The sequence below is a fragment of the Triturus cristatus genome, chromosome 8 (genome assembly GCF_964204655.1).
Source record: "Triturus cristatus chromosome 8, aTriCri1.1, whole genome shotgun sequence".
NCBI lineage: Eukaryota > Metazoa > Chordata > Amphibia > Caudata > Salamandridae > Triturus > Triturus cristatus.
The window spans coordinates 1,481,503,701-1,481,526,951 of record NC_140591.1 but is presented as its reverse complement, the minus strand read 5'-3'; the positions used below and the strand labels follow the sequence as shown (position 1 = coordinate 1,481,526,951).

At 45.8% G+C, this 23,251-nt stretch overlaps 1 protein-coding gene across 2 annotated transcripts in view; it reads left to right on the top strand.

The window, feature by feature from the left end:
* Positions 1-23,251, top strand: part of C2CD3 (C2 domain containing 3 centriole elongation regulator) — a 604,078-nt gene that overhangs the window by 94,863 nt on the left and 485,964 nt on the right. For both annotated transcript variants that reach the window (XM_085623335.1, XM_085623334.1), the window contains exon 5: positions 15,162-15,400. In XM_085623335.1, coding sequence (XP_085479461.1) covers positions 15,162-15,400 — 239 coding nt within the window. The remainder of the gene's footprint in view (positions 1-15,161; positions 15,401-23,251) is intronic.

The following is a 23,251-nucleotide window of genomic DNA, read 5'->3' as shown; positions in this document are numbered from 1 at the left end:
CTGTTCCTGCAGGTCAGTGCACAATATTATCAAGTTCCCTCTGCCTGCTATAGCGTGCTCCTGACGCAGGTTAAAGAAAGTTAAGGAAAAAACCATTTAGTGAAAGAGAGAAATAGTCCTGGGAGAAAAAACATGTTCTAAACTCTGTTTTTGCTTGAACACTTTGTAAAGCTACCAACATTAAAATGTTGATGCCAGTCTTCCCTCACACACACTTTAATCTCCCTCTCCAAGAATTACCTCAGACACCAAAGCTTAATGCTTTGGCCTTAATTCTTGGAGAGGGCGATAGGAGCATGTGACAGGAATGGACATTTTTGGCAGTTTTACATATTATTAGTGCACCTAAAAACAGAGTCTAAAACTGTTTTTGTTAGTTCCAAAAGTGAAATACTATTTTTTCCTATACTCATGATGTGGTTTTAGGGCCAGAGTTGCAGACTTAAAACTGGGAAACCAGTTTCAAGTCCTGGAGTTGGCTCATCATCCTGTGAATAACTTAATCTCCCTATAAACAGTGAGTGTGACATTGTGTAATGTAATTGGGGCTCATCGAAAGCACTCCAGTACCTTCAGGTCGGTTCTGCTATATGAAAAATTAACAACAAGGTAAAAACAAAGCATTAATACAAGTAAAGACTGTTCAGTGCCTGATGGGTAAATGGCTTGTCCATTTAAATTGTGATCTTGGACAAATACTTTATTTCACCCGAATTTCTTGTGAGAGGCTGGCCTGGTATTTGATGTCCACTTATGTAAGTGGGCACCTTGCACCAGTCCAGACAACCCCATACAGTGGTTTTAGATGTCTTAGACAACCTTAGAAAGCTCTCTAAGTGGTAGCTGTGGAGAGCAGGCTTAAGGCTTAGTCCAGAAGGAGTGTAAAGCAGCTTGTTTTACCAGTATGCAATCTTATAGGTACAGATTGGATAAAAAGAACCACTGTACTTACAAAAATATGTATGTTCAAGGCATATGAGCTGCAGACACACACTATGCATAGATCGCCATCTGGTGTTGGGCCCGGATGTTTGCACTTGTTTTTGTCTTGAAAAGTCTTTGGAAGTAACGAGATAGGTGACTCCTTTGCACGATAGTGCGCATGGACATCGGCTCCATCTTCAGATTGTTTTTTTCCGCCATCGGGCTCGGATGTGTTTGTCGTGGTCCAGTCCGGTGCCGTTACCGATCCAACTTTCGACATGCAATCCTCACCCTTTCTCCGGTATTGTCTCGATTGCGTTCCCTAGTCGTCGCGCATCTCTTCATTTTCGAAGTCCTCGATTCCGGTCGTCTACGAGGGCCTTCGGGCCTACTTAGGCCATTCCATCTGGCTCATGGAAAGGACTCTTTTTAAGAAGTGTCCTCAGTGTGGGTCGAAGTTCCCACACACACATCTTCATGAGGTGTGTAACCTCTGCATCTCACCAGAGCACGAGGCCAAAGACTATCCAGCTTGTGCCTCTTTCTGCTCCAAGAAGACCATTCGGGATCGTCTTGAGCTCAAAGAATAATGGCTCGCTCGTCGGACCCATTCACGATGACATCTTCCAGGAGGGCGTTGATGTACCAGAACAGGAGCAAATCGAAGAATGCCCTGTCAGCGCCTCCGAAGCCGATAACTCCGACCTCGAGGACATCACTCCTAGGCAGCGGGTCGTAAGTAGTGACATCGACCCCAATCCCCTTCCCCTGCAACCAAAAAGGCTTCGGTGACACCTTCACCTTCGGGCCCAGGTGCACACCGTGACAATACTTCTCACGCCCTGCCTTCAGGCCCGGCAAAGAAGTCCACAACAAAGCCTTCAGGCCACTCGGGCTCGAGTCAGCCTGCCGTCGCTGCTCAAACTCAAGCCCCGGCCCAGAAAAAGAGACCTTCCTCCATATCAGTGCCGACCGCTGCCGCCACTTCCACGCTCTCGGCACCCAAAACTATCGGCACGACCCCTCGACTCCGAAGAAGCAGTCGGAACCGAGCAAAAAGACGCTACCGAAGACTTCACATTCACAAGCTTCGGAACCGAAAACACCATCGGAACCTAGGAAATCATCGGAACCGAAAAAAGCATCGGAACCGAAAAAACAACTGGTTCCGCAACCTCCTTCAGAGACTAAAAAAGCTCACGCTTCAAAGACTAAGGAGCACAAATCCACTCCAGAATCGGTGCCACGCAAGCCTTCGGAACCGAAAAAATTGGCGCCGAAACATCAGCCTCCAACCGAAGAGCTTTTTAAACCAGATCCCACCCGAAAAACTCTTCTAAAAGACCCAAAGAGTGGCCAACTGACTCTCAGTTCTAAAAAGAGACCACTGGACACGCCTCCACCGGCTCCACCACCTAAGAAAAGAAACATTGAGACATCGCCTCTCAGAGTACCTTCTCCACCTCCACCACCACACCACTCTCCTACACCATCTCCTCCACCAGTGAACGATGATGACACCTCTAATGACACAGGGGAGGGGGCGGACGACGAACCACTAGGGGGCACTAGTCCACCTTATACCCCAGACCCCTGTGACGATTGCAACACACCAGATGTCCCTAACGTACCACAGTACGACATCTACCCCTCTAGACCTTCCACTCCAGAGGATACCATAGGTTTCACCCAGCTCGTTCACAGAGCTGCACAATACCACGGAGCTGCATTACACACAGACCTTGTGGAAGAGGATTTCTTAATGGACACTTTTGACACTTCACAAAAGTCCACCTCTGCCCTCCCTATGTTAAAAGGGGTCCTCAAACATGCACCTGAGGTGTTCAAAGATCCTGTTAGGGCTAGGGTTCTAACCCCCAGGATAGAGAAAAAATATAAAGCTGCCCCAGCAGACCATTAAAGGCCAGATACCCTTGGACTCCTTAGTGGTCTCCAATGCCAGGAAAAGGGCTAACTCTCAAACCTCAGGCGACGCTCCACCTCCCGACAAGGAGTCCAAACTCTTGGACGCCTCTGGTAAACATACGGTGTCGCAAGCGGCTAATATATGGCGCATCGCCAATACTCAAGCTCTGTTAGCCAGATACAATAGAGCACACTATGATGAGTTAGAGTCCCTATTGCAACACCTCCCAGATCAACACAAAAAGAAGGCCAACGACCTCATACAGGAGGGTAAAATCATCACAAACACCTCCATTTGTTGCACTCTAGACGTGGCAGACACCGCCTCCAGGGCCATCAACACAAGTGTCTTCCTATGTAGGCATGCATGGCTACGCATTTCAGGGTTTAAACCGGAGGTACAGACTTCCATTCTCAACCAACCATTTGACCAGGAGCATCTATTTGGGCCTGCCGTGGATTCATCTCTCGAAAAGATGAAAAAAGATACAGACACGGCTAAATCAATGGGAGCTTTGCAAATACAGGCTCCCAGACGTTCCTTTCGTCACTCCTCTTACCAAGTCAAGAGATCATGGTTTTAATCCATCACCGTTTTTTAGCTCACTGCACCATCCCAGCTCAGAACCTGGCTACATGCAAATTAGTCTGTACCTGTCCCAGTGCATGATGGGAACAGGGCAAACCAACCTACCAAGCCAATTCTTATACTGGGAAGGAAACAAGCTTCCGGGGACCGGGTATGCTCAGACGTGAGTCCCTTGCTCATTGCACCATCAGGATTCAGGCAAGCCGGGCCGACGAAGGCTGTGATGCCAGAAACCGGTCCCCGGAAGCTTGTTTCCTTCCCAGTATAAGAATTGGCTTCGTAGTTTGGTTTGCCCTGTTCCCATCATGCACTGGGACAGGTTCAGACTAATTTGCATGTAGCCAGGTTCTGAGCTGGTTTGGTGCAGTGAGCTAAAAAACGGTGATGGATTAAAACCATGATCTCTTGACTTGGTAAGAGTATTCTGCATCATTCAGAAACTCTGTCCATCACCACCCCCCTTTTTCCCAAATCAATTTTATCCACACTCAGTGTGGGAGGGTATGCTCAGACGTGAGTCCCTTGCTCATTGCACCATCAGGATTCAGGCAAGCCGGGCCGACGAAGGCTGTGATGCCAGAAACCGGTCCCCGGAAGCTTGTTTCCTTCCCAGTATAAGAATTGGCTTGGTAGTTTGGTTTGCCCTGTTCCCATCATGCACTGGGACAGGTTCAGACTAATTTGCATGTAGCCAGGTTCTGAGCTGGTTTGGTGCAGTGAGCTAAAAAACGGTGATGGATTAAAACCATGATCTCTTGACTTGGTAAGAGTATTCTGCATCATTCAGAAACTCTGTCCATCACCACCCCCCTTTTTCCCAAATCTCTTGCATATTCATAGTACCTTACACAAGACTCCAGATGCGTCCCCTACAGGAATGCCTCGCACGTCAGTGGAACCAGGCTCAAGGTCAGCTCACAGATCTGGTGTTGGTGGATGGTCGCACACACCGCTCTCTGCAGTGGTGGAACACCAAAAACCTTTCCAAAGGGCGACCGTTCATCGAGCCGGTTCCACACATTGTGCTAACAGCAGATGCATCGCTCTCCGGCTGGGGAGCTCATCTGTTACATCACACCATGCAGGGCAGGTGGACGCTTCAACAAAAGTTACTCCACATCAATAACCTGGAGTTACTAGCCATCTTCCTAGCCCTGAAGGCATTCCAGAAACAAATATCAGGCAGAGCTGTCCTAGTCCGCACCGACAACATGACAGCCATGTACTACATACAAAAACAAGGCTGGACACACTCCCTACAGCTCTCTCAACTAGCGCAAAGCATATGGAGATGGGCTATTCCTCAGAACATTTTTCTCCTAGCCCAACATGTCCCGGGAGTCCAGAACAGCATAGCCGATCTGTTAAGTCGTCAGACGCAACAGATTCACGAGTGGGAACTTCATCCGCAAGTTCTTCAACCATTTTTCCACATGTGGGGGCAACCAGAGATAGATCTCTTCGCCACACACGAAAACACCAAATGCCCAAGCTTCGCCGCCAGATATTCACACCCATTGTCCAAAGGAAATGCGATATGGATGAATTGGTCAGGCAGATTTGCGTACGCTTTTCCGCCTCTCCCACTCATTCCACTGGTGGTGCGCAAACTACAGCAACACTTACTCACTCTCATCCTAGTTGCTCCAACATGGGCCAGACAACCGTGGCACACCACATTACTGGAACTATCCGTAGTCCCGCACCAAAAACTACACCTCTCCCCTCGCCTCTTAACCCATGACCGTGGAGAGATCAGATACCCGGACCCAGCACAGCTCAACCTAGCGACCTGGCTCCTGAGGTCTTAGAATTTGGGTGCCTTAACCTTCCCCCTGACTGTATGAACATTATCAAGGAAGCTAGATGCCCCACCACTAGAGCCTGCTATGTAGCTAAGTGGAAACGGTTTGTCATATATTGTCACAATAACACCATCAATACTCTAGATGTATCTATTCAACACATCATAGGTTATCTACTGCATCTCCAAAGGTGTAACTTAGCATACACATCTATTATGTTACACCTCGCTGCCATAGCAGCCTACTTACAAAATAGAAAACACTTGTCGCTATTCAGAGTACCTGCCATCAAAGCATTTATGGAAGGCCTCAAAAGAATAATTCCCTCCAGGGTACCACCCTCACCTGTGTGGAATTTAAACATAGTTCTCACAAGACTAATGGGCCCTCCCTTTGAACCTCTGCACAAATGCGAGCTACAATTTCTAACATGGAAAGTCACTTTTCTAGTGGCCATTACTTCACTTAGAAGAGTCGGTGAGTTACAGGCACTCACTATTCAAGAACCTTTTTTACAACTCCATCATAACAAAGTGGTTCTCAGAACCAATCCGAAATTCCTCCCTAAGGTTATTTCTCCCTTCCACCTCAACCAGTCTGTGGAGTTGCCAGTATTCTTCTCGCAACCACAAACAGTCGCAGAAAGAGCTCTTCACACTTTAGATGTAAAAAGAGCACTGCGTTATTACGTTGAAAGAACAAAACCTTTTCGCAACACAAAACAACTTTTCGTGTCCTTCTCACCGCCACATAAAGGCAACCCCATATCAAAATCTGGGATAGCAGGGTGGATTGTCAAATGCATACAGATTTGCTATCACAAAGCAAAACATACATTATCAGTTCCCCCTAAAGGCCACTCTACCCGAAAGATAGGAGCTTCAATGGCATTTTTAGGAAACATTCCCTTAGATGACATCTGCAAAGCAGCTACATGGTCTACACCGCACACATTCACAAAGCACTATTGTGTAGATGTGCAAACAAAACAGCAAGCTAGTGTGGGCCAGGCTGTACTCAAAACATTATTTCAAACTACTGCAGCAGATACTGGTGGTCGCCGCTAGGAATGGGTACTGCTATACAATCTATGCATAGTGTTTGATCTGCAGCTCATATGCCTCGAACTGAAAATGCTACTTACCAGTATGCATCTGTTCTTGGCATGTAGAGTTGCAGATCCACACACGCCTACCCGCCTCCCCGGCTACCTTTAGCTGTTCCATTACTATCTTATTTAGATACAGCATACATGGGCATCTTATCTGTTTCTCACAAAACTCCATAATTTCCCTGCTGGCGAAAAACAATCTGAAGATGGAGCCGATGCCCATGCGCACTATCGTCCAAAGGAGGAGTCACCTATCTCTTGACTTCCAAAGACTTTTCCAAGACAAAAACAAGTGCAAACATCCAGGCCCAACACCAGATGGCAATCTATGCATAGTGTGTGGATCTGCAGCTCTACATGCCAAGAACAGATGCATACTGGTAAGTAGCATTTTCCTTATTATACAGTACTCTCTAATACACACATATATCTCCTACCCTGAGATAAATACAATGCACACAACACACAGCGGAGAAATGATGTAAGTAGCACAGAATACACAGTGGGCCCCAGGGCGGGACCAAACCATATATTAAGAAAGTGGTATAAGAATCACGACTCGAGTTGACACACAGTCAAGAGGACATAGAATTGCTGGGGACCCAAGGAACCACCCAAGGTAAGTAGATAGGGATCCCACTGAGAGCGTGTGCAGTGCTTGAACACAACCACGGTCTCCGTACAATTCAATATGTATATTAGTGCACTGTGCAAACAGTGCTCTAACGTGCTCTCTCCACCTCATCTTCATCACCAGCTCATCTTCCAGGTATACAGATTTGTACTTCAGTGCTCCAGACTGTCACAGGTATTGACTCAGATTACAAGAACACAACTAGTGTACTGTGGGCAAAAGCACCTCATTGTAATTTGATGCCTTCTTCATTACCCCCTTGTATTTATCACAGTCTTTTCTTCCAGGTGTATTGGCTTATACAGTTTCTCCCATTATGTTGACTTGTCATGCATTGTTGACATTAATACATATGACTCTCTTACTGGAAGTGAGCATGCTAAATTCTACTTACAGGTGTATGTATAACCTATTTCTATAAAGCAGAAGTTATTTCTTGAAGATGGTAAAAAGAAATCTCTCCCAGGTACTCCTGCGATCCATTTCGTGTTACGCCTGACCTGTTTCGTGTTACGCTTTATTCAGGTCTTTGCACCCACGCCTATTTCTCCCTCTTATCAAAGTTGAAATGTTGGCATGTATGGGGGCTGTCTCCATATAGTCACTGGGACATGATCCTCCTTTAACAGAAATCTGTTGATATTAGAGATGCCTTGCGAGCGAGAAGTAAAGTGTGACTTTTCTTTCAAGGACACTGCTGTTATTAGAGTTGTTTTGAGTGGAAGGTGCCTTTGATCTAGATGCCCTCTTAAGCTCCTATTATATTGAACTTAGTTGAACAGCCAGGTCTTGAATGCCCTCCGAAATTCCTGTAGAAAGGTGGAGGTCCGTAGCTGCAGAGGGAGGTCATTCCAGGTTTTGACCGTGAGTTATAAGAAGTCGTGCCCTCTGCTGTTGCTTTGGTGGATGCGAGGGGGTGTGGGTTGGTGAGTGAGTGGAAGGCGGAGCGTAGTTGTCTGGTAGGTTGGTGGAAGTTCAGGAGATGGTTGATAAAGGCTGGTCCTTGGTTTTGCAGTGCTTTATAGGGTGAATCATCAGCTTGAATTAGCATCTCTTCTGTATAACTAGCTAGTGGAGTTTTCTGACTTGGGGGTGATGTAGGTCTGTCTGGGGAGGACGAGGGTTAGTCTGACAGTGGAGTTCTGTATGGTCTGGAGCCTCTGCAGGAGATGAGTAGTGATCCCAGCGTAGCGTGCGTTGCCACAGTCTAGTCAACTGGTGATTAGTGCCTGAGTGATGGTACGTTTGGTGTTCGGGGGGAGCCATTTGAAGACTTCTCATAACATGCAAAGTGTTAGAAAGCAGGCAGAGGAGACTGTGTTGATCTGGAACTTCATGGTCAGTTTGTTGTCCAGGATTATGTTGATTTTCCTGGTGTGGTCAGTCAGTTTGGGTGATGGTCCTAGTTCTGAGAGCCACCGGTAGTCGTCCAAGGAGTGTGGTATTGGTTTTTTTTTTTTTTTGAAAAACCTTTATTATTTGCAATTGCATCATCTTACAATGTACAGTCGCCGTCCAGGTGGCGAATCAGTTAAACAAAGCGCACGTTTCCAGATGGTAGGACACAGCCATTCAGCCGGCAACCCGGGGGTCCGGCGGCGTTGTGTAGGTTAACATGTGTACAGGAATGAGGTGCGTACATTGTTAAGAGAGTAGATTCATGGGGTTGTTTTTTTGTTTTCCGGTGTGTTTTGTGGTGTTCCTGATGCGTGGTGTCAGCGACAGAGGATGGCGCTGTGGTCCAGCCCACTCCGCGGCTATTTCGGTTGCCACCCAGGTCCTGGTCTAGAGTCGTACAGGACACCGCTGTTACCCCAAAGTGTAAAGGCCTCCGGGCAGTCTAGCGCCAGCGTCGTGCTCATAGTGTAGGCTGTAGCGCAACAAGGATGCTGCAGTATAGCTCACTGCGACATATATGGCAACGCGTAGATCCGGCGAGTCCAGTGTGCAGCGTCGCAGTCCATATCTATGCATGTGCTACGCGGCGCGCATCCTTCCCCCCAGCGCCGCGCCCCCCAAGCCGCCAAGTGTCAGCGCTCTCCCGGCATGCCACACAGTGCGCTCAGACCAAGGAGTGTGGTATTGTTGCCGAAGATCAGCACTTCAATTTTGCCCATGTTGCGCTTCAGGCAGTTGTCCTTTATCCAGTCAGCGACACTCGTCATGCACCTGTGGAAGTTCGTTCTCGTGTTGGCGGGGTCTTCTGAAAGTGAGTGGATGAGCTGGGTGCCATCTGTGTAGGATATGATGTTTAGTCTTTGGGATCTGATGATATTTGCCAATGTGGGTGAGGAGGGGGTTATGTAGGTGTTGAAAAGGGTGGGGCTGAGGGAGGAGCCTTGAGGAACACTGCAGATAATGTTCTTGGGTTCGAAGGTGAGCGGTAGTAGGTGTCGCCTAGTAGACCCACCTGCGTGAAGTCGTAGTCCCAATCCACAGGAATGACGAGAATACCCCCCACACTCTTGAGGCCAGTCCACGGAAGCGTGAACCTGTTTACACTCTAGCAGCAAACTGACCCTGAGAGATGTGGGGACAAGGTTTGGAAGAGCTCACTTGAATCCCCCAGCGGGCGTTTCCTAATAAGCACAGCAGAAACAACCTGCAGCAAAGACAATAAAGACAATAAGAGTAATTACTCTCTGCTCTCTCATAGGGTTGTAAAACTATCAAACTGTCTAAGTTAAGGTGAACTAAACTCTACCCCGTTTCCCTCTTACCCGCTGGACATCTCGTTAAGCTGCAAACAGCGACTCAGCTGGGACTTGGAGGAAGCAGCAAGGCAGGGGAGGAAAATCCGCCAGGCAATGAACAGGAGATCGGGGCCACTGTTGGAAACTAAAAAGGAGGAATACTACACGGGGTAAATTCAGACTTGGAGGCTCAAATAAGACTCTACAAAAGAGTATAAATGAAAAGAAGAGGAGGATTTCTTTAGGCTTCAGAAACCCTGCGAGTCAAAATCGAAAGAAACAAAAAGTGACCAACAGGCCTATGTACAAGCACCAAACAAGTGCCAAGAAATTACTTGAGGATCCTCAAAGGAATTTCCTAAACGCGCACCAAGCGCGTGTAAAAATAAATACAATCCCCTTCAGCAGATTAGAAGGCGCGGTGAGCTCGAATACAGGAAACAATGTATCCGACTGACTCTGCTGACGCCTAAGGCTCTGGGAATGCAACCGCTCTAACCGAGCGTAAAGGAATGAGGAATGCAACAATGTTGCAAGTTCACCGCGGTCGCGTTGCTCAGTACAACACACACAACTGCATCCAATTGGAGACGGGGAGAATCAGGGATTAGATACACATATCAGGTTCTGAGAGGGGCATGGACAAAGGAAAGGTTGCAGGAGAACAGCAAAGGGGCCTGGACAAAGGAAAGGTTGCAGGAGAACAGCAAAGGGGCCTGGACAAAGTAAAGGTTGCAGGAGAACAGCAAAGCGGGCTCCTTAGGACAACAGGAACACAGCGAGGAGGGGCGTGGACTGAGGACTCTACGAATCCGAAAGCCAAGCACTGGTTTGCTGCTGAGGAGAGCTATTTAAGGGAGAAACTCAGTGGACACTCCCTCCACCACTTGTACTAAGGGAGCGTCTAAAAAGTACAGGTTGTTATAGCTTGCACTAAGGGAGCTTCTAAAAAGTACAGGTTGTTATAGCTTGCACTAAGGGATCTTCTAAAAAGTACAGGTTGCTATTCGCTTCTTTCCCTGAATCCCCGCAAGGACACAAGAGGCTTGTCGTGTAACAGTAGGCAAACATTGTGTGTTCTTTCATTGAAGAAGAAGGCGTTCCACTTGAGGGCGTTTTCTTGGATATCAATGTGATGCAGTCTTTTGATCAGGGAGTGATGAGATAAGGTGTTGAAGGCTGCTGTAAGGTCAAAGAGTATTGGAGACGCCGTTTCCAGACAAGGAGGGCTCTGTTGTCATTAGTGGCGGCAATCATTGCAGGTTTGGTGCTGTGGTTGGTGTAGAATCCAGATTGGGAGGTATCTAGGAGAGCGTTCTACTCCAGATGTTTTGTGAGCTGTAATTTGATGGCTTTTTCTTGGACTTCGATAGGGAAAGGGAGCCAGGAGATGGGGTGTCGTTTTTTAGGTCTTTCGGGTCGGTAGATGATTTGTTGAGTTGTGGTTTAACTTCTGCATGTTTCCTGTGTTCTGGAAAGATGACTGTGTCAAGGGAGAAGTTGAAGAGGGCAGTGAGCTCGCTGCTGATCCCATGGCTTCCGAGGTTGAAAATGTGGTGTGGGTGCTCCTGAGTGAACGGAGTTCATTATGGTAGTGGTGTCCTGGGGTGAGCTGGCCCTGTGAGGTAAGTCGGTGGTCATTGTTGGTGTCAGTAAATGCATGTAGGAAGGCTGAAAGCTTGGGCTGGGGTTTTAAGTTCTTGTAGATGGTGGTTATCTTGTCGTGGAAAAAGTCAGCGTGTCTATCACATAGTTCTTGGGACGGGGTGATGCTGTTTTCCGTGGTGGCGTGGTTGGAGAACTCTCTGACAATGTTGAGGAGCTCTTTGATGTGGTTAGAGCTGGACTTGATGCGATTGGCTAGGTGAATTCTTCTTTGTCTCTGTCTGTTGCAGGTGGTAGAGGTTGAGGGAGATTTTGAAGGTGGTCCTGTCTAAGGTGTCCTTTTATGTATGCCATCTTCTTTCCAGTTGCTTACAGTGGTGTTTTGCTGTTCTCAGTTCCTTGGTGTACCATCTTGCCTGGCTGGTGGATTTGCTGTGTGTGCTGGTCTTAATAGGGGCAATGTTGTCGGTGCTGTTGGTGATCCTGGAGTTTAAGTTTTTGGCAGCCTGGTCCAAGTGTGAAGCAGACTTCGGGTAGGATGTGCTGAGGCCATCGGTCCATTGGCTCTCTGATACTTTGCTCCAGCTGCAGTGGGGGATGCCGGGCGGCTCTGTGGTGGAGGTGCGGAGCTGGAGATGTTGAAGTGAACAATGGTGTTGTCAGTCCAGGTGAGTTTGGTGAGATGGCTGTACTTGTCCCTGTTGCTGGAGGTGAAGATGAGTGTCCTGTGTTGTGGGTGGGGTCACTGACGAGTTTGGTGAGTCTGATGTCATTCAAGCTGTTGAGTAGGCTGGCGGTGTTGTTGTTGTTGAGGTGGAAGTTTAGACCTTCAAGGAAGATGCTGTCTTTTGTATCTATGGCGATCGGGGAAATGGTGTCGGGGATGACATTGCAGAAGCTGGGCACGGTCCAGGTTGTTTGTAGGCGATGGTACCTGTGATGGTGGATTTTCAATCTGTTTAGAGTTTGAAGTTGAGGTGCTGTTGTCTGTCTTGGTGGTGCAGTGGATGTTGACGATCCCTTGTTGATGTGGTCTTGGTGTATGATCTTGTATAGGTTTGGTGTTTCTGTAGCAATGTCGGGAGCAGGCGTGGGGGTGAAGCAGGTCTCAGTGAGGAAGATGACTTTAGGGGGTGAGGGTGGTGATGAGGCCCCAGATTTCGGTGGCAGTGTTTACAGAGCATATGTTGAGGAGGAGGTAGGCAAGTTGTTGCGAAGTAGGAGTTGTGTTGGTTTGCATGGTGGTGGATAGCACGTGTTGGGGGTGATTCGATGATGCAGGAGAATGAGCAGTACATTCAGAAGAGCATGGATCGTGGAGAGTTGAAGCAATGGTTGTGGGGTCTGTTGTCCAGGGCTTAGAGTTCAGCTGCGGTGTAGCTGCGGAGGTTGGAGAATCGGGGTTCCTAGCGCTGGGCGCAGACCAGGCAAGGATAGGTGCAGATGGGCTTCCCTTTGGCACAGCCGAGCTGCAGCCTCCATTAAGCAGGTCCTGGGGGGGGCTGGGTGGCTGTGGGTGGGGCTAGCGGGAGGCAGGAAACGGGCAGGAGTGTTGGCAAAACAAGCGGGAGAGAAGGAGGGAAAAATGAGGCACAGGCAATAACGAAGAAAAGGCACAAACATAGACAAAGTCAAAAAAGGTAAAACGAGGCACAGAAATGAGGAAGGAAAGGCACAAAAAGGCAAAGTCTAAAAGAAGGAAAAAACGAGGCACAATGGGGGCAGGAATCTGGCTGTTTGGGAGACAGGCAGCAAGAGTAAGAGACTTCAGATCCACGTTTTGATTTTGTCATCAGTCTTAACTGATTTATTACTATGATTTACTGTTTTAGCTTGTGATGCAAAAGTCCTGTCGGTGGACATTTTGGCTATCCGAATTTTGAGGGGCACACCTGGAACCCTTTAATTTGTGGGTGCAGCCACTTCAGAAGATGCTAGGACTAAATGTTGATCTTGTACCACGAGGGGTTGAAAATGATAGTAATATCACATTTAGATTTATTTTGGACTGTTTGATATGACCCTGTTGGGAATGATTATTTAATTTATGGATAGAGTCTGCTGTGATTTGTATAGCAGGCCACAATTTTTATTTGGGCTCTTGCCATGTGTCACCCTTTGGCGGTAATGAATACAAAAGAGAGTAGGGGGTCCTGGGAAAGTTTAACCCCTTCGCTGCTGCGGACATTCCGCTGCAGCGCTGGGGGGGGCAGGGGGGCAGCGCGGTGGGCCTGTGCTCATGACGGAGCCGCTCCGTCATGAGCCACAGTTGAGCTGTGCTCATGACGGAACGGTTCCGTCATGACTCCGCCCATTTGCGTTGTCGCCCCGCACAGGCGGGGAAACAGCGCCGCGCAGGCGGAGCGGCCGCCGACAGGATTGTCATGACGGAAACGTTCCGTCATGAGCACACGGCAACCGTGGCTCATGACGGAACGGTTCCGTCATGAGCAGGGAAGGGGTTAAGAGACCAACGAGGATAAGCTCCCCAACCATTTAATGAAAAAACTCAAGAAATCCTTGGGTCTGAGTGCAAGACTATACAAGAAAATGAGACCGCAAAGAAAAACTGTAGACGCTTCTGGGGGAGTCCCTTAATTCAGACGAAATCCTATCACCCACCGAAGTGGTATGCTTCATAATCTGGGATTCTCCTCTTGGCGGGGATGCCTAGCCCCGCCAAGGGCTACAACCTCCTCACTGTGAGGAGGGAGCTCAGGGATGTTTTTATTCCTACTCTGTAAAGGATGTACTAAATCCAGCAGATGAGAAGGCACTTAACTAGTTGGGTAACAGGCGCAGTGCAAAAAAAGTTTGAAAAAGTGAGGAAAGTGATGCTAAAACTAGCTACCAGGAGCGACAGGAACTTTATTGACTCGTTCCTGGTGCTAGGATTAAAAACAGAGCACCTGCAGTGTGAATTAATAACTGCATGTGACAAATTAAACCCAGTCTTCATGTTTCAGCCTTACCGACCCGCACAAGTGTCACGGCTTTCGTCAGGACCCTAAGGGAAGTGCTACTGCGAAAAATTCAAAGTGAGTAGTGAAAAAATAAATAAAGAAGAATAAATACAGCACGAGTAATCCCACTTTTGGTGTGCACAATTTACTGGTCGTACCCGTTGTGTATGTATAAGAAGCCTCACCTCAACCTGGCCACAGCTCAGGGAAGAGGCACCGCTCTGTCCGTCGGTACCCCGAGCGGTTTCAGAGCTGGAACCGGTGCCTCTCCCCTGAGCTCTGAGGAGGTGGGTGAGTCAGGCACAACAATTTCGTTTAATTCAGCTGCCTCATTTTTGTTTAAACTCCTTTATGGTCTTTGCCACACAGTGGTTGTGTTCAAAAACAAAAACGTGTTCCTCTCAATTAACTATGTCTGACACAGTTACAAATATGTAAGCAATCCTAAATTGTTTAAGACTTAGGTTGGTTTCTTAGTAATCTCCTGTGACTCTGGCATTCTGACATTCAATTGAATGTTCTGATGGAAATGAGGATTGAATACCAATATAATATACTGTGTCTCCTTACTATACCACGATCCTTTAGTAATTAAGTATAGCTACACATGTTTATGAAATTTCATTTGATCTTAGTGGATGGTTGATCCACTAAGATCGAATGAATAAACCATATGGTATGAAGGGGAACACACTGATACAACGTGCAACGCTCAGATTATCATGTAAGGAAAGAGAAACATTAATGTATAATAGACATGTGTCAGTCTATATTATGTTATGTGAAATTGGGACAGTAATAAAGATTGGGCTCTAGGGATATGGCTAGTCACTTAATACTATTTCAGATCAAAGTGGATAGGAAGGTCTTACGGTGGAACTCACTACTAAACACAATTTCATTTTGGACAGGGGAAAAGATCACTTGTATTTCCAGGAGAACACCGACACCTCCAAAGACAGTTTCTTTGAGTCACATCACCATTTGAATCTGGAGCCTCTTACACAGGATGAGCCTTTAAAGGACACCAAGGAATCCAGGCTGTTGAAGTATCTGGAACACGAACAACTCACAAAAACAATTGCCGATGATCACCATGATATACAAAGACTTTCTCTCCGCAACCCGCCAACAAAAGACCTGCTTTCAGGTTTGTAGTTGTCTTTGTAGTTGTCTTGCAACTTTAAAGCAGTGATTGTAAGGTTTCCTCAATGCTTCTTAACTTTCCCTACTGGAATATGTCTTCTATATTATTTGTATACATTTAACTAATATATTATTATTATTATTATTAGGTATTTGTAGGGCGCAACAAATCATCCCCATGGGGATCTCTCGGCGCCTGAGTAGCAAACAACAATGAAAAAGCCTATCACCTTGATCTCAATTGTAATTTGGCCCAGAGGTCAAAATAATTTTAAGTGTCCGTAGTTCTCATTCGCTGGAGGTTTTACTTTCCAAAATATTTTATTAGTAATTCATAATAAAAGTGAAGTGGCACTGCAGGTCATGTTCACAGAAAGAATGAGAAACCAAGACTATGTTTGTTCAGTAGTCTCCTGTGTCAGACTTGACCGAGAAGAAGCAGTGGTGTCTTGTTCCACCACATCGTCCAACTGAATGAGGAGACTGGGAGGAACAGCAAAATGAGATGGATTCAGGGTTAATTCATTGTAGTCTGACTCAGAAATGTATCCAAATGAACTGAAAGTCGAATGCTGAGCATCCAGGTTTGCCATTGTGAATTGCACTCTTATGGCACCCATCCTGAAACAATTAAAGACTGATTGAGTGGCGCAAAGAAAGGGCTGCACATAAAATTGAGGAGTGCTGTTACTAACAGGGTGGCCATTGCAGAATGGAGGCATCCGAACAATAGCCAATCAGTTTGTTTTATTGAATCACCGACCAAGAAGGAAAATGATGGAGGTTTTGTAGTAGTGGAATCACAGTATCATTGAAAAGAAATGAAGTAGTTAAAGAGGAGAAATAAAATAGAAACAATGAGGAACTCTTGTAAGTAAACACTAGAATACAAATATTCAGCCAGTATGCTTAGGGAAATAAGAGAAAATATCAAACCTTTTAAGTTGTGATTCACATGTTCCTATAAGCAGAATAATAGTGTTTGCAAAGTAACCTTAAGACCCCAAATGTGAAATATGAAGGCTCTGAGCAAACAAAAAACACACCGAAAAAGTAGTGAAATCAGCCTAACGGGCAAGTCAGCACGACAACACCTGCCTGAAATTAAAAGCAACCGGCCACAGATACAGCAATATAACTGTCTTAGAGTATGTGGAAGAAATAATTCAATCATCTCCATTGCAGGTTACACACCTTGCCCCCAACCAAAGAGGAGCGCGCCAGATAGTATGTAAAGTGACCCTTGGTATAACATACTCTGTTACAACTCTATCCAAATGCCAAGAACGATTAATAAAATGCTTAAATCATACATACCAGTGGCTAAGTAAAAAGGTATTAACATCATTTTATTTACATCAGGCAGTAAAACCTGTCACGAAACAATGGTGAAACAGTGGTAGACCGAACTTGCCAGAATCAACATGCCGGTGTAAAAAATAAACTTTTCCAACAATGTAATCATGGTTCAAGGATGTGGAAATATGGATTTTTCTGATCAGTTATGTCCCCTATCTTGGACCCCAACGGTTTCATGTATGAATCACAAGTACATGTATGTTCCCTCCAGTTCCAGTTATGAAGACGCAAACACATGTGCGTCCACCGTCAACATGTCCTCTTTCAGATCCGCCATGAATAGGCCGGATATTCCATTCCTAAGTATGAAAGGCCACCGGTTTTATATGGTTCACTTATGCCATTTTACAGTCCAGGCAAGTAGGCCCTGATTCTGTCATCAAGCTTTTCTTGCCTTCTGCCTCTGAAAGCTCCAGTCTGAGCCTGCATCTGTGACCATGAACTTTGTCTCATTCCCTGCGCGGCCCACGAAGCCTGACATCAGCCTGTTGCCTGCCAAAAACTGTATTTCACCTTCGAAATTATCTGCTCCGCTCTCTGCCCAATGCATTCCTGTCTAGTAGTTTAAGTAAACATTCTTCCAGCTACCGAGCAAAGGCCCGGCTTCTCTGTCTTTATGCAAGTAATTCATAGCCCCATTATTATGGAAGATTTCTGCCCTCGCATCTAGTGTAGACACTTAGACGCTTGCACACGCACTAACAGTCAGTATAGTCAGTATAGAATAAGATTCTACTCTAAGAGACCTCTCTTTTGGATAACATAGTTCTTTAAACATAGGATGTTAGATATGATTTGGGATTAGGTTGACTTGACCCTCCAGACTTCTGTCGCCACATGTAGAGCTAAATGTCAAGTCCCCTTCACCCCCTAGTTGCACGTCAATCACACGTCATGCTGCTGCACGCGCATTTCTGCCAAGTATTTCTGCTGACATTGCGAAATTCTTTCATGGAACCACCCTATTATGACATCACACCTGATGACGTTCTTTAGTCACACCCAGTTACGCCTACTTTTGCTACGCACGTATATTTTATCTACACTATCAATTGTTACGCCTCTTGCATTTGCTTCACTGTAATGCCTATTGTATAAAAGTGATTAATTATCAATAAAGTATGTACTTCACTTCCTGAACCTTCGTGGTGATGGAACTTGGAGCAACCGATTCGAATCGTCCATTGGAATAAAGCCCATTCCGAACCTCTAATACCACGGATTCTGCCTCTTATTTACTGAGCTATTTTTATTATGTTTCTGTATCAAATTAAGTCCCGGTAATTAAATTATTTACCACATGAATGGCGCCCGAATAGGGACACTTTCTCATCTCACGCGCCGGCGGTGCGTTGCAGGCCCGGTCTCCTGCCACAGCTGGACGGACAACAACGCGTACCAGCAGGATTTCCTGTATCTCCCTCCGGTCAAGCGGGGGCGACTGAGGCTGCGATCAACACCCAGACGAGGCGGTGAGAAGTGCGAAGTATCCCGACCAGAGCCTAGCTGAGAGAGCAAGATCCGAGGTATACAGAGGCCCACCAAGTTTCCGAAGCTCCGAAGTGTCCGAAGTTTTCGAGTCGAGTCCAGTCCGGTCCAGTTCAGTTCAGTTCCGAGGCCTTCCGTTCCGAGCTACCCGGTGAGTACCATTACTGGGGAGGCGTTCTGACGTGCACATAGGTTGTGCCGGTCAAGACGGGTTTGGGTACACAAATCCGGTCTGCACTGTTTTAGCAGTGTATCTGTACTGTTTAGCAGTATATCTAGTATATCAAGTATATAAATTCAGAATAATTCAGTTAATGCCGAGTATTATGTTTAGTGATTAAGTTTTCTTAGATCGTCATCATCATTGTTGCTCATTTAAATGTTAAATGTTAAATGTTTTAATACGTCCTGCATATTGTGGTGTGAATGACTGTTCATTATTGTGTTTATTGTATTAAGTTTGTTCAAGATCAAGTATCAGATCAGTTCTCAATATGCCGCTCTTTTCGAAATTAAGACAGATCACAACTAGAAAAGGGGTACTCGAAGAAGCTGTTCCCATTCCTCCTAGGGACACTCCAGGGTACTTCATGTATCATAAACACGGCTTAGACGCTATATTATTTCTTGATTTATGGGTAGACTACACCAAGGAATTACCAGAAAGTCAGAGGTGGCCCGCAGCTGGGACCTGGGATGCAGAGTGCATCATGAAAGTAGAGGAAGAGTTATGGAAAAGGAAAGTCAGACAGTCACAGAAAGACGCCGTTGAGTTGTGGCGTAAAGAATCTCATAGACGTACAGAAAAAGCACTCCGACAGGAGGAGAAAAATAAGGAGAGTTCAAATAAAGTCCGAGAAAATCTATTAATTGAAGAAGGTACACGAGTGAAATCAGAACAAATAGACAGACAAAGAAATGCCCTTATGAATGGTATGTATCCCCTCCTGGCCGAGGGATTACCTAAGGCTACTCCGGAGATACCAAAAGACTTGCCACCCCCATTGTTTCCAATAAAAATGCATCCTAAGGGGCATCCTAGAACAGCAGAAGATGTTTTTCTTTCCTCATACTTAGATGACGCAGCTCCCGAGTATGCTAACCTCGCTCCACATAGACCGCCTGCCAGGGAGGTTCAACGCCAAGATCCTGTATCTGTATCTCTGCAGCAACAAATCCTGACACAAGTTCCGGGAAGCACATCTGTTTCCACATCTGTTCCTACAGCTACTTCTATAGCTGTGTCCACACCTATAGTTGCTGTATCGCGTTCAACAAACCCTTTCACGCCCGATACCCCAGACGGGGCTACCGGAGGTGCTATCAACATTTTTTCTACGCCACCCAGAGTAAATAAACTTACCTTTCAAGAATCAGCACATCCACGTACCCCCAAACTCATAAATGCCCGCACGCTTAAGGAACTTCTTATAGATTGTAGATATGACCCTGTGCCCGGCAAAGAGGACGAAATGATCATGGCATCATTACGTATCAGACGAGCCGCGGTGTATCTAGGGAAGATACCAGGAATGACTGTGCATCTAGATAAAATATACCATTTTGTCCAAACAGGGCGAGATTCTGAATGTATTAACAGAGCTATGGAATACCAGAAAGTGGAGATACAGGGGGAACTGTTACGTTTCCTCATAAATTGTGTGATCAGAAATCAAGACCGACCGGGGGTAGACCCGGAAGCAATGCAAACTCTTACCAGATGGAGCCAGAATATATCAGAAGGGAGACATGATAAGCAAAATTGTATAATAGCCATGTGCCGAAAAATCCGTAAAGAAATAGAACGCCTACACGAAGAGAGATTAGCGGTAGACCAGTTCGAACAAAACGAGGAGGAGGAAGGATCAGGACTGCCCACAGGACAGTCAGAAACCATAGCCTATGTAGGTAGAGGAAGATCTTGTAATAGTACTAGATGTTTTTCCGACCCGATACGTCCGATATGTCCAGATAATAACAGGAATTTCCAAACACCTATAATAAATATAAGGTCCCACGAGCATTCGTTCCAAGCCGCTGACAAATTACTCCGAGAACGAAGGGGTTATCATTTCCTCGATTCTATGGATGAACAAGAATTAGCCAGGTCAGCCGTTCATTGGGTTGACAGTCCCGGAAAGTATGGTGATGATACAGTAGCACACACATTTTTGAACCTCACCCCAGATGAACAGCGTTTAGCTGGGATTTATATGATCCAACAACTCCTTATACTATATAAAAGTCAACATTCAGATCCTGGTCCCTTACCTGATATATTGACTGAACTACTCACGAATAGTTGGAGAGGTTCAGGTACTAAGTTAATTAGAGAAATACTAGAATCAAGAAAGCAGTACATTCTTTTTGTATGCCCAGAACATGTCTCACTGCCCATCAAGGAAAGAACCACGTATTACATGGACAGACAGAATCCCTTACGAGAAGTACACCCAATAAAAGGCGAGGACAATGAGTTTAAACGTGTATTTGTATATACGCCCATATCGAAAATAGAATTGTTACAAATGAAGAAAGTGGTACCCAGTCATGACAAAGACCCAGCGGGTTTCCACCGAGAAATTAAAGACATGTTACTCATGGGAGAGTATACCTATCCCGACATTATGACAATATTAAAGGTATTAATGCCTGCTGGCATTTATGAAAAACTCAAGGAAAAAGAGTGGGAGGTGGGAGATCAAAAGATAGATTGGACAGCATTAGAAACAGAAGAAAAGGCCCGAACTGCAGGAGCAGGGCTTGGGGATAAAACTAAAGCACTGCCAGGTTTACTAGTACAGGTACTGCCACGTTTATTAACTACGAAAAAGGAAGACTGGGGTACAATTTCAGCCTGTAAACAAAAGCAAGATGAAGACACTAGTGATTTCTATGCCCGATTTGAAAAATGTTTTGGTATAAATAGTGGCATAAAAGCAAGTAGCGAATCATACCCACATCTGTTTGTGACAAAATTAGTTGAAAACTCCTTACCCCAAGTGAAGAATAGAGTATTAAAATTCGAGAGTACCTGGCAAGGTAACACCCCATCACAAATGTTACAAATGTTACAGTATCATCACAATAGAATTAGAGAGGAACAAGAACATGAACAAAGACGCATGAAAGACACAAAAATGAAAATGCTAGTCTCCCAGACAGTTCCAGCTGAAGGACATAAAAAGGGTAGGACACATTCCGGTGATTCAGCAGGACCTGTAAAAGGGACATGCAACTATTGTAAACAGCCAGGACATTACATACACGATTGCCCAGTCCTGAAGCGTAATATCGCCACAGGTATTACAAAAGAAAGACCACGGCCACCTAGACAGGATCAGAATGAACAAGGAGCCCCGCAGCATGCGCAGTCCATGCCAGCTCCACCACAGTCTATACAGTTTGTGCCAGCTGCACCAGCACTGCCTGTTGCTGCCACACAAACCACGACACGACAGCTGTACCAGACCGCACAGTACGACTATCCTGATTATCAACGATACGCATGAACCAGCCTAGAGAGGGAAGTTGACTTACCCCTTATCGAGGTCCCTGTAGATCAAGAAGGACCTTATGTACATAGTGAATTATTAGGTCAAGATAGAAATTTTTTACTTGATACAGGGGCAAGTCGAACAACCATAAAACGTAGTGAAGTTCCAGGGGCACCCCTCTCAGGCTCACAGAATATTTCCCTTGGTTTTTCAGGAAAACCTATTGTTAATGAAGTATCACAGCCTCTTCCACTTACGATAGGACCTTTGACCCGAACTACAGATTTATTGCTTACTAAATCATGTCCAGAAAACTTGTTAGGTATAAAAACACTGAAAGCTCTAGGAGCTATAATATGTTGTTCTCCGGAAGGAGTAAGATTGTTTTTACGTGATTTCAAAGGTCACTATGTGTCTAGAGACATGGATTCCCGACTGCAGACTTTACCTACACATTTATGGGCACAAGGCCCTACTGATGTCGGTTGCATGAATATTACACCATATCGAGTTACACTAAAGGCAGGAGTGGTACTACCACGAATGCGACAATACAAGTTACCACCAGATGCTGTAGTGGCTTTACTGCAAATCATTGACGAGCTCATTACCCAAGGAGTGGTTATGGAAACAGACTCCAATGTATGTAATTCCCCGATAATTCCGATTCTTAAACGAACAGATCCAAAGGCCCCGCCAGTATATCGATTGGTTATTGATCTGCGCGAATTGAACAAATGCATTGTGCCACAATTCCCTGTGGTCCCAGATATCTCGTCATTACTGACAGCTATTGATTCCGAAGCAACATTCTTTACTGTAATTGATCTCAAGAATGCCTTTTTCAGCGTCCCAATAGATCCGGAAAGCCAATACTTGTTCGGATTTAGTTTAAATGGACGTAGCTTTAAATTCACACGCGCACCTCAAGGATTTACAGAAAGCCCCAGCATCTATAGCCAAGCACTGAAACGAGAACTCGACAGTATCCACATGCCAGTCAACACTGCCTTGCTTCAATATGTCGATGATCTGCTGATCACCGCGAGAAGCGAACCAGAATGTGAGAAAGCATCACTGACAGTTTTACAATTTCTAGCCGAAAAGGGGCACAAGGTGTCCCCTTCTAAGCTGCAATTCTGTGTCCAGCGAGTTGTTTATCTTGGACACTCGCTGTCCAAGGAGGGAAGGCAGCTTACACCAGATCGCATTCAGTTAATAGCTAACATGCCAATACCCAAGACACAAAAGGAGGTGCGGGCTTTCATAGGCCTCACTTCATATTGTAGGCAGTGGATCCCTCAGTATGCATTTCTAGCAAAACCACTCATTCAATTGACAACACAGGAGGCAGCCATATCGACTGTTCTCCCTTGGACTCAGGAACATACACAAGCTTTTGAAAGCCTAAAGAAAGCTTTATGCCAAGCACCTGTTTTAGCAACACCATGTTACAATAAACAGTTTACACTCTTTGTTACAGAGCGCGAAGGTACTGCCTTGTCAGTACT